The sequence below is a fragment of the Microcaecilia unicolor genome, unplaced genomic scaffold (genome assembly GCF_901765095.1).
Source record: "Microcaecilia unicolor unplaced genomic scaffold, aMicUni1.1, whole genome shotgun sequence".
Classification (NCBI taxonomy): Eukaryota; Metazoa; Chordata; class Amphibia; order Gymnophiona; family Siphonopidae; genus Microcaecilia; species Microcaecilia unicolor.
In genome coordinates this window covers 31,377-46,412 of record NW_021963338.1, presented here as the reverse complement: position 1 = coordinate 46,412, position 15,036 = coordinate 31,377, and the positions used below count along the sequence as shown (strand labels likewise).

General features: G+C 45.6%; 1 protein-coding gene across 1 annotated transcript in view; it reads left to right on the top strand.

Annotated features, from left to right (window-relative positions):
- The first annotated feature begins 440 nt into the window (after positions 1-440).
- The window catches only part of LOC115459209 (protein FAM104A-like), a 29,160-nt gene continuing 14,564 nt past the window's right edge, over positions 441-15,036 (top strand). The window contains exon 1 of the mRNA XM_030189073.1: positions 441-705. Coding sequence (XP_030044933.1) covers positions 689-705 — 17 coding nt within the window. The 5' untranslated portion in view covers positions 441-688. The remainder of the gene's footprint in view (positions 706-15,036) is intronic.

The window sequence follows — 15,036 nt, the reverse complement described above, 5'->3', positions numbered from 1 at the left end:
GGATACAAATGCTAGAAGTGCCAATGCCAGGGGCGGAGCCTAGAGAGAGAGCAAACCGTTATTTGTGTACCTGCTTTATTTCAGGCAAGAACCTCTCTCAAGCACCAGGGTTCCACAACACGCAGTACCCGAGGCCTCTTCTAAGGTCTGTTAACAGGAACGGGTTGACAGCCAGAAAACAGCAGCAGTCGGCCATGATGCTGATGACGTTTCAAAAGAGACGTCATCACGTATTCCATGATGACACCCGCGGTTTCCATGGCCACCCGGAAGGGTTTTGTTTTTTTCACGCGCCTAATCTCTCTCGCGGCCTCATTCAGGCGCCTGCGGCTCCCGGCGCGAGCGAGCGCTTAACCGTCTGCCGCCTTCTTTCCCCGGAAGCGGATCAACCGCCGCCTTCGGGCGGCCATCTTGGTGAGGGCGGGACGCTCAGTCAGTGACGCGGCGCGCAGGCGCGAGTGAGGTAAACAGGCGCCGTTTGTCCGGCGGTGACTGAGGAGGAAGAAGGAGAGGCTGAGAGTGGCGCGTCGGAGACAGCGATGTTCCCGGTGCGGCCCGAGGTGCTGTTAGCGTAGCATGAGCGGAGCCGGGCGGCGGCCACAGAGACGAGCGGAGACGGTGCAGCGCCTCCGCCCTGTGAGAATCGGCCTCCACTGCTCCCCGGGCCCCCGGGACACTCGGCGGATAGATGTTACCGGACAGCAGGTGAGGGAGGAGGGGGGTTGAAGGTTTCGGTGGGGGAGGGGAGAGCAGGGGACTGTCTGTTTCCTGTGGGGGATGGGCGGGGCCGTGGTGACGTCATGACAGCTGCTGCTCGTGCGACGATGGTCCCCGCTCGGTCCTTGGAAAGGGGGAACCAAAGCCGCTACTTTGGGTAGATGAGGCTGGGAAACCTCTGCTGTAACACTTCCGGCAACCGTGTCGAAAGAGAACCTCGTTCTGCCCAAACGTATCCCCTCCCCCCACTACGTAAAAGGTTTCAAAGTGCGCTTCTAAATTACTACTACTTATCATTTCTATAGCGCTACTAGACGTACGCAGCGCTGTACACTTGAACATGAAGGGACAGTCCCTGCTCCACAGAGCTTACAATCTGATTAGGACAGGCAAACAGGACAGATAAGGGTAGCAAGATTCCGGAATCTAAAAGAGTAGCAATATTCCGGAACCCAAAGAATAACAAGATTCCGGATTCCTAAAGACTACTACTACTACTTATCATTTCTAAAGCGCTACTAGCCGAATGCAGCGCTGTACACTTGAACATGAAGAGACAGTCCCTGCTCCACAGAGCTTACAATCTAATTAGGACAGAGAAATAGGACAAATAAGGCATAAGGACAAAGGGTAGCAAGATTCTGGAATCCCAAAGAGTAGCAAGATTCTAGAATCCCAAAGACTACTACTACTACTTATCATTTCTATAGCGCTATTAGACGTATGCAGCGCTGTACACTTGAACATGAAGAGACAGTCCCTTCTCCACAGAGCTTACAATCTAATTAGGACAGAGAAATAGGACAAATAAGGGATAAGGACAAAGGGTAGCAAGATTCCGGAATCCCAAAGAGTAGCAAGATTCCGGAATCCCAAAGAGTAGCAAGATTCCAGAATCTGAAAGAGTAGCAAGATTCTGTGCGGAATCCTAAAGAGTAGCAAGATTCCGGAACCCAAAGAATAGCAAGATTCCGGAATCCTAAAGACTACTACTACTTATCATTTCTATAGCGCTACTAGACGTACGCAGCGCTGTACACTTGAACATGAAGAGACAGTCCCTGCTCCACAGAGCTTACAATCTGATTAGGACAGACAAACAGGACAGATAAGGGTAGCAAGATTCCGGAATCTAAAAGAGTAGCAATATTCTGTGCGGAATCCTAAAGAGTAGCAATATTCCGGAACCCAAAGAATAGCAAGATTCCGGATTCCTAAAGACTACTACTAATAATAATTTCTAAAGCGCTAGTAGACGTACGCAGCGCTGTACACTTGAACATGAAGAGACAGTCCCTGCTCCACAGAGCTTACAATCTAATTAGGACAAACAGGACAAATAAGGGAAAAGGACAAAGAGTAGCAAGATTCCAGAACCCAAAGAATAGCAAGATTCCGGAATCCCAAAGACTACTACTACTACTTATCATTTCTAAAGCGCTACTAGCCGAATGCAGCGCTGTACACTTGAACATGAAGAGACAGTCCCTGCTCCACAGAGCTTACAATCTAATTAGGACAGAGAAATAGGACAAATAAGGCATAAGGACAAAGGGTAGCAAGATTCTGGAATCCCAAAGAGTAGCAAGATTCTAGAATCCCAAAGACTACTACTACTACTTATCATTTCTATAGCGCTATTAGACGTATGCAGCGCTGTACACTTGAACATGAAGAGACAGTCCCTTCTCCACAGAGCTTACAATCTAATTAGGACAGAGAAATAGGACAAATAAGGGATAAGGACAAAGGGTAGCAAGATTCCGGAATCCCAAAGAGTAGCAAGATTCCGGAATCCCAAAGAGTAGCAAGATTCCAGAATCTGAAAGAGTAGCAAGATTCTGTGCGGAATCCTAAAGAGTAGCAAGATTCCGGAACCCAAAGAATAGCAAGATTCCGGAATCCTAAAGACTACTACTACTTATCATTTCTATAGCGCTACTAGACGTACGCAGCGCTGTACACTTGAACATGAAGAGACAGTCCCTGCTCCACAGAGCTTACAATCTGATTAGGACAGACAAACAGGACAGATAAGGGTAGCAAGATTCCGGAATCTAAAAGAGTAGCAATATTCTGTGCGGAATCCTAAAGAGTAGCAATATTCCGGAACCCAAAGAATAGCAAGATTCCGGATTCCTAAAGACTACTACTAATAATAATTTCTAAAGCGCTAGTAGACGTACGCAGCGCTGTACACTTGAACATGAAGAGACAGTCCCTGCTCCACAGAGCTTACAATCTAATTAGGACAAACAGGACAAATAAGGGAAAAGGACAAAGAGTAGCAAGATTCCAGAACCCAAAGAATAGCAACATTCCGGAATCCTAAAGACTACTACTACTACTTATCATTTCTAAAGCGCTACTAGACGTACACAGCGCTGTAGAACATGAAGAGACAGTCCCTTCTCGACACAGCTTACAATCTGATTAGGACAGGCAAACAGGACAGATAAGGGATAAGGACAAAGGGTAGTAAGATTCCGGAATCTGAAAGAGTAGCAAGATTCTGTGCGGAATCCTAAAGAGTAGCAACATTCCGGAACCCAAAGAATAGCAAGATTCCGGAATCCTAAAGACTACTACTACTACTTATCATTTCTAAAGCACTACTAGACGTACGCAGCGCTGTACACTTGAACATGGAAGAGACAGTCTCTGCTTGACAGAGCTTACAATCCAATTAGGACAGACAGACAAACAGGGCAAATAAGGGAAAAGGACAAACTGTAACAAGATTCCGGAATGCCAAAGAGTACTACTACTACTTATCATTTCTATAACGCTATTAGACGTATGCAGCGCTGTACACTTGAACATGGAAGAGACAGTCTCTGCTTGACAGAGCTTACAATCCAATTAGGACAGACAGACAAACAGGGCAAATAAGGGAAAAGGACAAACTGTAACAAGATTCCGGAATGCCAAAGAGTACTACTACTACTTATTATCATTTCTATAACACTATTAGACGTACGCAGCGCTGTACACTTGAACATGAAGAGACAGTCTCTACTCCACAGAGCTTACAATCTGATTAGGACAGGCAAACAGGACAGATAAGGGTAGCAAGATTCCGGAATCTAAAAGAGTAGCAAGATTCTGTGCGGAATCCTAAAGAGTAGCAATATTCCGGAACCCAAAGAATAACAAGATTCCGGATTCCTAAAGACTACTACTACTACTTATCATTTCTAAAGCGCTACTAGACGCACGCAGCACTGTACACTTGAACATGAAGAGACAGTCCCTGCTCCACAGAGCTTACAATCTAATTAGGACAGAGAAATAGGACAAATAAGGCATAAGGACAAAGGGTAGCAAGATTCTGGAATCCCAAAGAGTAGCAAGATTCTAGAATCCCAAAGACTACTACTACTACTTATCATTTCTAAAGCGCTACTAGACGTATGCAGCGCTGTACACTTGAACATGAAGAGACAGTCCCTGCTCCACAGAGCTTACAATCTAATTAGGACAGAGAAATAGGACAAATAAGGGATAAGGACAAAGGGTAGCAAGATTCCAGAATCTGAAAGAGTAGCAAGATTCTGTGCGGAATCCTAAAGAGTAGCAAGATTCTGGAACCCAAAGAATAGCAAGATTCCGGAATCCTAAAGACTACTACTACTTATCATTTCTAAAGCGCTACTAGACGTACACAGCGCTGTAGAACATGAAGAGACAGTCCCTGCTCGACACAGCTTACAATCTAATTAGGACAGGCAAACAGGATAAATAAGGGAAAAGGACAAAGAGTAGAAAGATTCCGAAATCCCAAAGACTACTACTACTTATCATTTCTAAAGCGCTACTAGACGTACGCAGCGCTGTACACTTGAACATGGAAGAGACAGTCCCTGCTTGACAGAGCTTACAATCCAATTAGGACAGACAGACAAACAGGGCAAATAAGGGAAAAGGACAAACTGTAACAAGATTCCGGAATGCCAAAGATTAGCAAGATTCCGAAATCCCAAACACTACTACCACTAATCATTCCTATAGCGCTACAAGACATAGGCAGCGCTGTACACTTGAATATGAAGAGACAGTCCCTGCTCAACAGAGCTTACAATCTAATTAGGACAGGCAAACAGGACAAATAAGGGATAAGGGTAGCAAGATTCCGGAATCTAAAAGAGTAGCAAGATTCTGTGCGGAATCCTAAAGAGTAGCAACATTCCGGAACCCAAAGAATAGTAAGATTCCGAAATCCCAAAGACTACTACCACTAATCATTCCTATAGCGCTACAAGACATAGGCAGTGCTGTACACTTCAACATGAAGAGACAGTTCCTGCTCAACAGAGCTTACAATCTGATTAGGACAGACAAACAGGACAAATAAGGGAAAAGGACAAAGAGTAGAAAGATTCCGAAATCCCAAAGACTACTACCACTAATCATTCCTATAGCGCTACAAGACATAGGCAGCGCTGTACACTTGAATATGAAGAGACAGTCCCTGCTCGACAGAGCTTACAATCTAATTAGGACAGGCAAACAGGACAAATAAGGGATAAGGACAAAGGGTAACAAGATTCCAGAATCTGAAAGAGTAGCAAGATTCTGTGCGGAATCCTAAAGAGTAGCAACATTCCAGAACCCAAAGAATAGCAAGATTCCGGAATCCTAAAGACTACTACTACTAATAATTTCTAAAGCCCTAGTAGACGTACGCAGCGCTGTACACTTGAACATGAAGAGACAGTCCCTGCTCGACAGAGCTTACAATCTAATTAGGACAGACAAACAGGACAAACAAGAGATAAGGGAATATTAAAGTGAGGATGATAAAATAAGGGTTCTGAACAAGTGAACATGGGTTAGGAGTTAAAAGCAGCATCAAAAAGGTGGGCTTTTAGCTTAGATTTGAAGACGGCCAGAGATGGAGCTTGACGTACCGGCTCAGGAAGTCTATTCCAGGCATATGGTGCAGCAAGATAAAAGGAACGGAGTCTGGAGTTAGCGGTGGAGGAGAAGGGTGCAGATAAGAGAGATTTACCCAGTGAACGGAGTTCCCGGGGAGGAATGTAGGGAGAGATGAGAGTGGAGAGGTGCTCAGGAGCTGCAGAATGAATGCACTTATCTCTCTATATAAAAGGCACCTCCAACTTTCTAATGAAGCCTCCAGCCGGAAGTTTGAGGCGGTTTAGATATCCGGTGTGCCCATGAGTGTCTGTCCCACCCTCGCGTCAAACACCATGACGTCCAGGGCGGAACACACACAAATGGCAACAACACAGGAGCATCCATGTGCACCACGACACCGAAAGCAAGCGACCCTCTTCCGTAAACAAAGAGCGAAACACTGCTACTCCGACTCCGCTCCGCCCCCTTATGCGACACACACAAATGGCCAACAACGGAGGAACATCCAGCAGCAGATGTGTACCACGACACCCAAACCAAGCCACCCGTTCACAAGACCCACCCTCAAGTGTGTTTATTCTCAAAGCGCAAAACACTGCTACTCCACCTTTGCTCTGCCCCCTTATGCGCAACACAACAATAACACACGCCCCTCCACCCACTCTTTGCCTCACTCACCCACCAACCTGACGAATACTCGCTGTCCCTCCCGCAACTCCTGGATTACTGCCAACGACATTCAAGAAAACAGGAGACGGAGTGGCCCTAACGAGGTTACATTCATAACAAAAGAAGAAGGTACGAGCCTATTATATGGGTTGAAGCCAGTAGGCGGAGCTTCCTACCAGTAGGCACACTCAAAATACACCCAAAACAAGAGCAAACAAACCGCGAAACACTGCTACTGTGACTCCGCCTTTGCTCCGCCCCTTATGCGCAAGACAACAGGACACGCCCCTCCACCCACTCTTTCCGTCACTCACCCAGCAACCTGATGAATACTCGCTCTCCCTCTGCAAACTCCTGGATTACTGCCAACGACGTTGAGGAAAACATGATATGGACTGGCCCCAAGGAGCTCACATTCATAACACAAGAACAAGATACGACCCTATTATATGGGTTCAGCGGACCTTCCTGCCAGTAAGCACACTCAAAACTACACCCAAATCAATAGCAAACGAAAGAACAAAACACACAACTGCTCTTGCCAAACAAAAGAAATAATCCAGCCACGCTGAGCCCCCTCCAAGACCACCCCCCTCAATCATTAACACCCCACCACCCCAGCAACGCTAGCCCCCCCCATCACTCTCTCACACACACACTCATTCCAGCACCCCTGCCACTGAAACAAAAAAAAAAACAAAACCCTGCAAACCTTAAAACAAAACACTGCACTCTTACAAACACACAACCCCCTCAGCAATGCTAACCACCCTCCAAGCCCCCTGTCCCCCTCCCACTAAAGAACCATCAACCCTGTCACGCACACACACTGATACAAGATCAAAGTTCCCCCCCCCCCCCCCCCCCCCCCCCCCCCGGCCATTTCACACACACACTGATGCAGGACATCAATACATGCACACTCACTCTCTCTCTCTCTATCACACAGTCACTGACACCTCCCCCCCAATTTTGACCCCACCTCTATCACTTTCTCACACACACACTCATTCCACAACCCCTCCCCCACCCCCAACAAAAAAACACAGCAAACAATAAAAAAATAACTGCACTCTTACAAACAGCCAACACCGACGCAGTCTCAAACTCTCTGTGACACACAATCGCACACGCACTCTCTCTCTCACACAGTCACTCTCACAGACACACTCTCTCAAACATACACACTACGAGGGAAACCTGGCTAGCACCCGTTTCATTTCTTTCTGAAACGGGCCTTTTATACTAGTAAGTCAATAAGAGGAGTTTGAACTGTATGCGGAAACGGATAGGAAGCCAGTGAAGTGACTTGAGGAGAGGGCTAATAAGAGCATAACGACACTGTTGGAATATTAGTCGTGCAGCAGAATTTTGAACAGATTGAAGAGGAGAGAGATGGCTAAGTTGAAGACGTGCGAGTAGCAAGTTGCAATAGTCTGAGCGATAGGTGATAAGAGTGTGGATGAGGGTTCTGGTAGTGTGCTCAGAAAGAAAAGGGTGAATTTTGGTGATATTATAGAGAAAGAAACGACAGGTTTTAGCAATCTGCTGAATATGTGCAGAGAAGGAGATGGAGGAGTCGAAGATGACCCCAAGGTTACGAGCTGATGAGACAGGAAGGATGAGAGTGTTATCCACAGAAATAGAGAATGGAGTGGAGGAGTGGCCTAGTGGTTAGGGTGGTGGACTTTGGTCCTGGGGAACTGAGGAACTGAGTTCAATTCCCACTTCAGGTACAGGCAGCTCCTTGTGACTCCGGGCAAGTCACTTAACCCTCCATTGCTGAAAATACCAACAGTTAACATTGACGTTACCAGAGGTTTTCCGTAAGCGAGGAGGAGGGGAAAGGTAATAATTGCCCAAGATGTCGTGGCAGTCTGTTTTTTTTGTATTCTTCTGTTTTGTTTTGTTTTCAAAATCATTTTTATTTGAAATTTTGTATAAGTACAATATAACAAATTAACCCTTTTGTGTCCAATGTGCCCATCAATCTGTGCCCATATGGCTTATTACGGGAACATTGGACACTAAAGGGTTATTAAGTCAAAATATGAACATTATTATTAGCATTTGTGTAGCGCTACCAGACGCACACAGCGCTGAACACCTGACACAGAGAGAGACAGTCCCTGCTCAATAGAGCTTACAATCTAAAATCAATGAAATAGCATAGTTAAAACACGCTTCAAACACGAAGCATCACAAATAAAACTTTGCTTTAAAGGTTTTGCATTGTTTGTGTTTTGACAGTTTCTTTTGCACGCGCAAACCTATAGAGGAGCATTATAGGCTAGATTCTTTATATTGGCGCCAAGACGAAATACACCTAGACGTATTCGATAAAGAATGCCTAAATTTAGGCGCAGTTTATAGAATATGCCCGGCATTCATCCGCACGACTAAATTAGCCACTAAATCTGATACCTACATTAGGCGCGAATCAGGTGTATTCTATAACACGCATAGTTTTTAGAAATGCGCATTGCCACACCCCTTTTTCAACTATGCGCCTTAGATTTTACACACATTACAGAATACGCTTACAGTTGTGCGCATAAATTCTAATGCCAATTAGTGTTAATTGCTTGTTATTTGGCAATTAGCACTCATTGGCTTAACTAATTAAGCTGCACACGCAAATCCAGAATATGACCACATTTGCATGCACAATTTAAGTTGCACTATGCAGAATTTAGGGGTATATGCCTTTCTTCCAAGTGCATACATGATGGCCAAAAATAGCTCAAGACAGTTAAGTCAAAATTGGGGAAGGGCAATATATAGAGAAGAATCTAATTTGGTATACTACTGTTATTTTTATACCTGGTGGAGGGATGCAGCACTTTAGACTTACACATAGTAGGCGGTCCCTTCTCTGTAGAGTTTAAAATTTAGTCAAGATAAATATATAAGGACAAGTAAGAAATTTTGCAATTTGACATTTAGTACAGAAAATGCTTAAAACCAATATGAGAAACAGGCAATAAAACTAAAAGCAGGTGGATGTTTGTACTGGATTTTGAATAAGGTCAGATGGGAAGCATGACACAGCTCGGGAAGTATTTTCCAGTCTAGAGGGATGACTGCCGACTGGGCATGTGATATCTGAAAGTGGCTGATGGAATGTCAAGAATCCAGGCTGAGCTCTCCATTCAGTGGCTGCCAGAAAGGGGGGACCTGCAAAAACAGAAGGGATGTATGCATTCTTCATTGGAGGGTGATGCCAGTTGCGTTACTGCAGTGGGACAGAGAACCCGACTGTGCCAGTCGGCATGTGCTGTTATGGCATGACTCTTCCTGAACTTTATTTCAGAATGTATTGTACAAAACTGGGGCTGGGAAAATTATAAAAGCCAGGTTAGCTAAGTCCTTAAAATTCAAAAAAGTTAACTTAAAAACAAACAAGGCAAAAACTTAGTAAAACTTTGTTGAAATATTTTTTTATTGAACAAGCCAACAAAGCAACAGCCAAAGCAACAAACCGAGTTGTTCATAAATTTACAATATATTTCAACCTCCTTTGCCCACCCCCCCTTTATTAATTTCTATTCATAAGCATGTATAGTAAAGTACAAACATTAAACAGAGTCGATCCGTAGAACACTAAGATGATGAGCTTCGAGCCAGCTGAAATTGCAACCAATAGCACAACCAAAAGGGGAAAGATGCCTTGACTCTGACCTCCCCCCATCTACCCTTGTGCTCCATGACCTAATCCAACTAAACCACCCCACCTGTCTTTGAGGGGAAAAAAGAAAACCCACGCCAGGAACTAGAGAGAATTGAGAATGCCACAATGAGCCCTATGAGAGAGGATCTGGATGTAACCCCCCCCCCCCCCCCCCCCAAAAAAAAAAAAAAAAAACCCCAGACAGGAATAATTTCTTACATTTTGGTGATAGCTTGACCTGGTTACTTTCAAAAATCATTAAAGTATGACGTTTATTACACCATAACCAAAAGGAAGGTGGATCTTGAACCATCCAGACTCCTAAAATAGTCTTTTTGCCCATAATACTGACCTTCCTAAGTAATTGACGCCCTCTTCTCCCCAGCAGCGCAAAAACCTCAAACTGACCCAGCAAAATTCCTGTCGGGGACAAGGGAATGGAGGACCTCAAAATGTCTTCCATATATGTTATAACCGCTTGTCAAAACAGTTGAACAACCGGGCAAGACCAAAAAGCGTGGAAGAAATTGCTCTCTGCGATTTGGCAACGTCCACAAATTGGGGAGTCCACTTTACCTATTTTGAACAGCTGTTCCATTAAGTGCGGTCAGCCATCGCAGCTGGAGTTCGTTGGATAGAGCACAATTACCATAATGCTACTTAAACACTTTCTTCCAAACTCAGTACAGTCTTTGCAAACTGTGTAGCCTCCTCAACATTCACGAAAAAGTGGGGTTTCCCTCCATGAGTAATCCTCAAACGCGCTGGATACAGTAAATCGAAGGGCATCGTTTTCTTATATAGCATGGCACACACTGTATGAAACGTCTTGCGTTTAATCGATACTGTTGCCAAAAAGTCCTGGAAACACAGGACTTTGATTGTCATAGTGCAGATCACCTACAGCCCTTACGGCTTGTAAAATATCCTGCTTATGAGCAAAATTCAACAATTTACATATTACCACTTGCGGTCTGGCGTCGGACGGCTTCAGTGTTCCCAATCGGTGAGCCTGTTCCACTCTTAAAGGGCCCGTCTATGTCGACAATTTAAGGGCCTTCGGAAGCCAGCCCTCCAAAAAGTGTCTTGGATCAACTTCCCGAATGGATTCTGGCAGTCCCACAAAACAGTGATTGTTTCTCCCGAGCGGTTTTCAAGATCTTCAACTTTTATCTTCAAGTTTTGCTACTAACGCCTGGAGTTCGCATTGCCCAATTTCGTGCTGCTGCATCGTGTCCTGTATGGTGGACAACCTATGCTGGTAGGTTTGCAGATCGTTATGTAAAAATTCCACTCGAGTGCTCACAGAGTCTATTTTCTCTGCTATCGTTTGCGGTTTTTTATCCATGGATTCCTTCAAAAGAGTTCTCAACTCCGCTGCTACTTCTGCGGCACAAATGGAGCTCACAGAGGGCCTGCCTGTTTCTTCAGCCTCCGCCATTGTGTCTCCAACACGGTTACGGTCTGGCAGTTTTCTTGGCATTTTACTGACCATCCTGGAATAAAGTATAGCTGGTGATTCCAAAATATCGATCTAGGAACGTGTCAATTCTATTTAATAAGCGATGGAAGGTCTCCAGGGTGGGGGAGAATAACCCAGAAGGACAGGAGCACTCTTCACCCGCACCTGCTCTTCAGCATGGCGTCACGTGACCCCACTTAGTAAAACTTAAAAAAAAATTTAAAATATCAAAACACCAACAGCAAAAAGGAATAAAGTAAGAAAAAATATTTTCTGGCTTTTGAATTTTTCCCTGATATCTAAGGGGTCTTTTTACTGAGCTAACGTACTCCACACACGGCACACTAAAAAAATATTTTATCTGGGGAGCAGAGAGTGGGTGTTTCTGTAGTAATCAATTAACACATCTACATTATTATGTGCTGATTAGCGAGGGATTAGCGCTTTTTTTTAATTTTTTTTATTTGTACCCCGCGCTTTCCCACTCATGGCAGGCTCAGTGCGGCTTAGGTACTTATTTGTACCTGGGGCTTGTACCTGGGGCAATGGAGGGTTAAGTGACTTACCCAGAGTCACAAGGAGCTGCCTGTGCCTGCAGTGGGAATCGAACCCAGTTCCCCAGGACCAAAGTCCACCACTCTAACCACTAGGCCACTACAAAATAGGTGTCTGTACCTGCTCATGTGCTAATGGCAACATTAACACATGGCTATTAATAGGAGACATAGAATATAGGTTATTTACTGCTGCAGTAAAAATGGCCTTAGCACATGGGAAAAAACCCGTGCAAGGGCGCACCAAGGCAACTTTTACCACAGCTTAGTAAAAGGACCCCTAAGTAATTTCTATTTGTATTTCCTGTGTAGAACTAGCTGGTAGGCCATGATTTCAAAGGAAAGGGGACATGAGAAGATTTGCTGGTCATGTACATAAAGGCTATAATGGTAGACTAGAAATGTTTGTTAGTCTGTTCCTTTGGTTCTGGATTGTGTGGTATAAGGTTGTTCTTATCGATGTGCTCACAGTGGTTTGGAGCATGAATTTCTATAGACAGCGCCTCTGTAGAATTCAATGGTTGCAGGCAGTCCGTCTGTATTTAGCTTAACTATCACGGAGGCAGGGATCCTAGCAGCATGTTGGAGAACATCTGCCTGTCTTCTTCTTGGAGCTGGTGGAACTTAGTGAATTTTTGTAACATACGGTACTGGTGAATTAGTACTCTGTTTTCTCCAGCTTCAGTGTCGAACAAGTTCTATTCAGATGTGTGTGATCTTGTCTAACAATTTTACAAGTTTGAAGCATGTTCTCACAGAAGGACTGAAAATGGCAGTATTCCAAATGCTTGATGCCTTAAGGTTCTAGATTTTACTCCTCTGCATTCATCTAGTTCTTAATCAGGGTTTGGTAGCACCATATACAAATAAGTAATTGCATGCCAGGCCCAGCTGCTATTGTTACAGTGCCCTTGCTACCAAAATTTACAGCGGGACATCCCAAACCTGTCCTGTTGACCCCATGGCTGATCAAGTTTTTATAATATCCACCATAAACGTATATGACTGAAGACTCCGCATGCGCATTTTCATGGTGGATATCATGAAAACTCACCTGGCTGTGAAGCTACCAGACAGGGAGTTTCCTTCTGGCACTAAATTGTCCTGTCCTGCAGCTAGCCCAGCTGTTTTCTATCCTTTCATTCTAACGTTGTTGCTCCTTGTTGTAAATAGATGTTTATTTATACCTAGAGAATGACACGGGGATAACATTTGCCCCCACCCCGTCCCCTTGGGTTCTGTTCTCATCTGTAGAAGCCTCAAACACTTATGATTGTATATTTAAATCTTTTTATTAAAGTATGAAAAGGAAAAATATGCTGTGCAACTGTTGTTTATAAATTACAAATAGAAAACAATAATAACAATGAGCAGCTAATAAACCCTCCCACCACCCTCTACCCTTCCAACTCTAACAATAGCTGACTTCTACCACCCCAAGGAATCCTAATCCACCCTGTTAAAATGTCCAGGGGTACAAAATACAACCTGTTCTGTATGCCCTAGAGCAGTGATGGCGATCCTTTCAGAGACCGAGTGTCCAAAAAGCAACCCAAAATCGAATTATTTATCTCAAAGTGCCGGTACTCATTATGGGCGGGGTCACCACATATGACTCCACCCCTATGATAGCCACACCCCTTACACCAGCCATGGCGCATATAAACAGGCATCATTGAAAATAGTATAGGAGAAAAAAATAACATGATTTTCTTTCATTATAAATCATTTCTGTAAGCTGTTACAGCTCCAGTATACCCAGTGCAAAATAAGACAGCAGATGTAAATTCTCAAATTGGACATATTCCAAACACTACAATGAAAATAAAATGATTTTTTCTACCTTTGTTGTCTGGTGACTTTGTTTTTCTGATCATGCTGGCCCAGTATCTGATTCTGCTGCTATCTGTCCTCTTAACTCCATTTCCAGGGCTTCCTTTCCATTTATTTCTTTACTTTCCTCCTTTCTTCATTTCTTGCCCTCCATCCATGTCCAGCAACCCTCCGCTCCCCTCCAGCCACCCATGTCCAGCCACCCTCCCTCCCAGCACCAGGCAGCCCTCCCACCCAGCACCCAACATCAGGCCTCCCTGCCTCCCACCCAGTACCCAACATCAGGGCTCCCTCGCTCCCACCAAGCACCCAACATCAGGGCTTCCACCCAGCACCCAACATCAGGGCTCCCTCCCAGCACCCAGCAGCAGCAGAACCCAGCATCAGGCCTCCCTCCCACCCACCCACCCAGCACCACACAGCACGAAGCCTCCCACCCACCCAGCACCAGGCCTGCCTGCCTGCCTCCCTCGCTCTCTCCCTCCCAGCACCAGGCCTGCCTCCCGCCCGCCAACCAAAGAAGCATCAGGCCGTCCTCCCTCCCAGCACCAGGCAGCCCTCCCACCCAGCACCCAACATCACTGCTCCCTCCCACCCAGTAGCAGGCCTCCCTCCCACCCACCCAGCACCACACAGCACGAAGCCTCCCACCCACCCAGCACCAGGCCTGCCTGCCTCCCTCCCAGCACCAGGAACCCCCCTCCTCCTCTGAAATTTAAAAAGCGTACCGTCCTCGGGGTTAAGGCGGCGTGCGTCGGCAGCGAAGCGCGTGTTCTTCGCTCGGCGCGCCTTCGGCCTTCCCTTCTGTCTCTCAAGCTCTGGTCCCGCCCCATAGACAGAAAGGAAGGCCGAAGGCGTGCCGCTCGAAGAACACGCGTTTTGCTGCCGACGCACGCCGCCTTAACCCTGAGGAGTAGGCCGGTATGCTTTTTAAATTTCAGAGGAGGAGAGGGGGTTCCTGGTGCTGGGAGGGAGGACGGGCGGGCGGGCGGCCTGATGCTTCTTTGGTTGGAGGGAGGCCGAACTGGTGCTTGGAGGGAGGGAGAGTGGGCAGACCAGCGACGGCGCTCATGCCAAGGGAGAGGGCTCTGCGTGCCCGCTCTGGCACGCGTGCCATAGGTTCGCCATCACCGCCCTAGAGGGAAGAAATATGCCCTGTGAAGCACTATTATGATTTTTTAATCTGTGGATGAATAAGTCGTCAACAATCTGAGGATTCAGTCTAGTTCTACTACTACTACTATTTAACATTT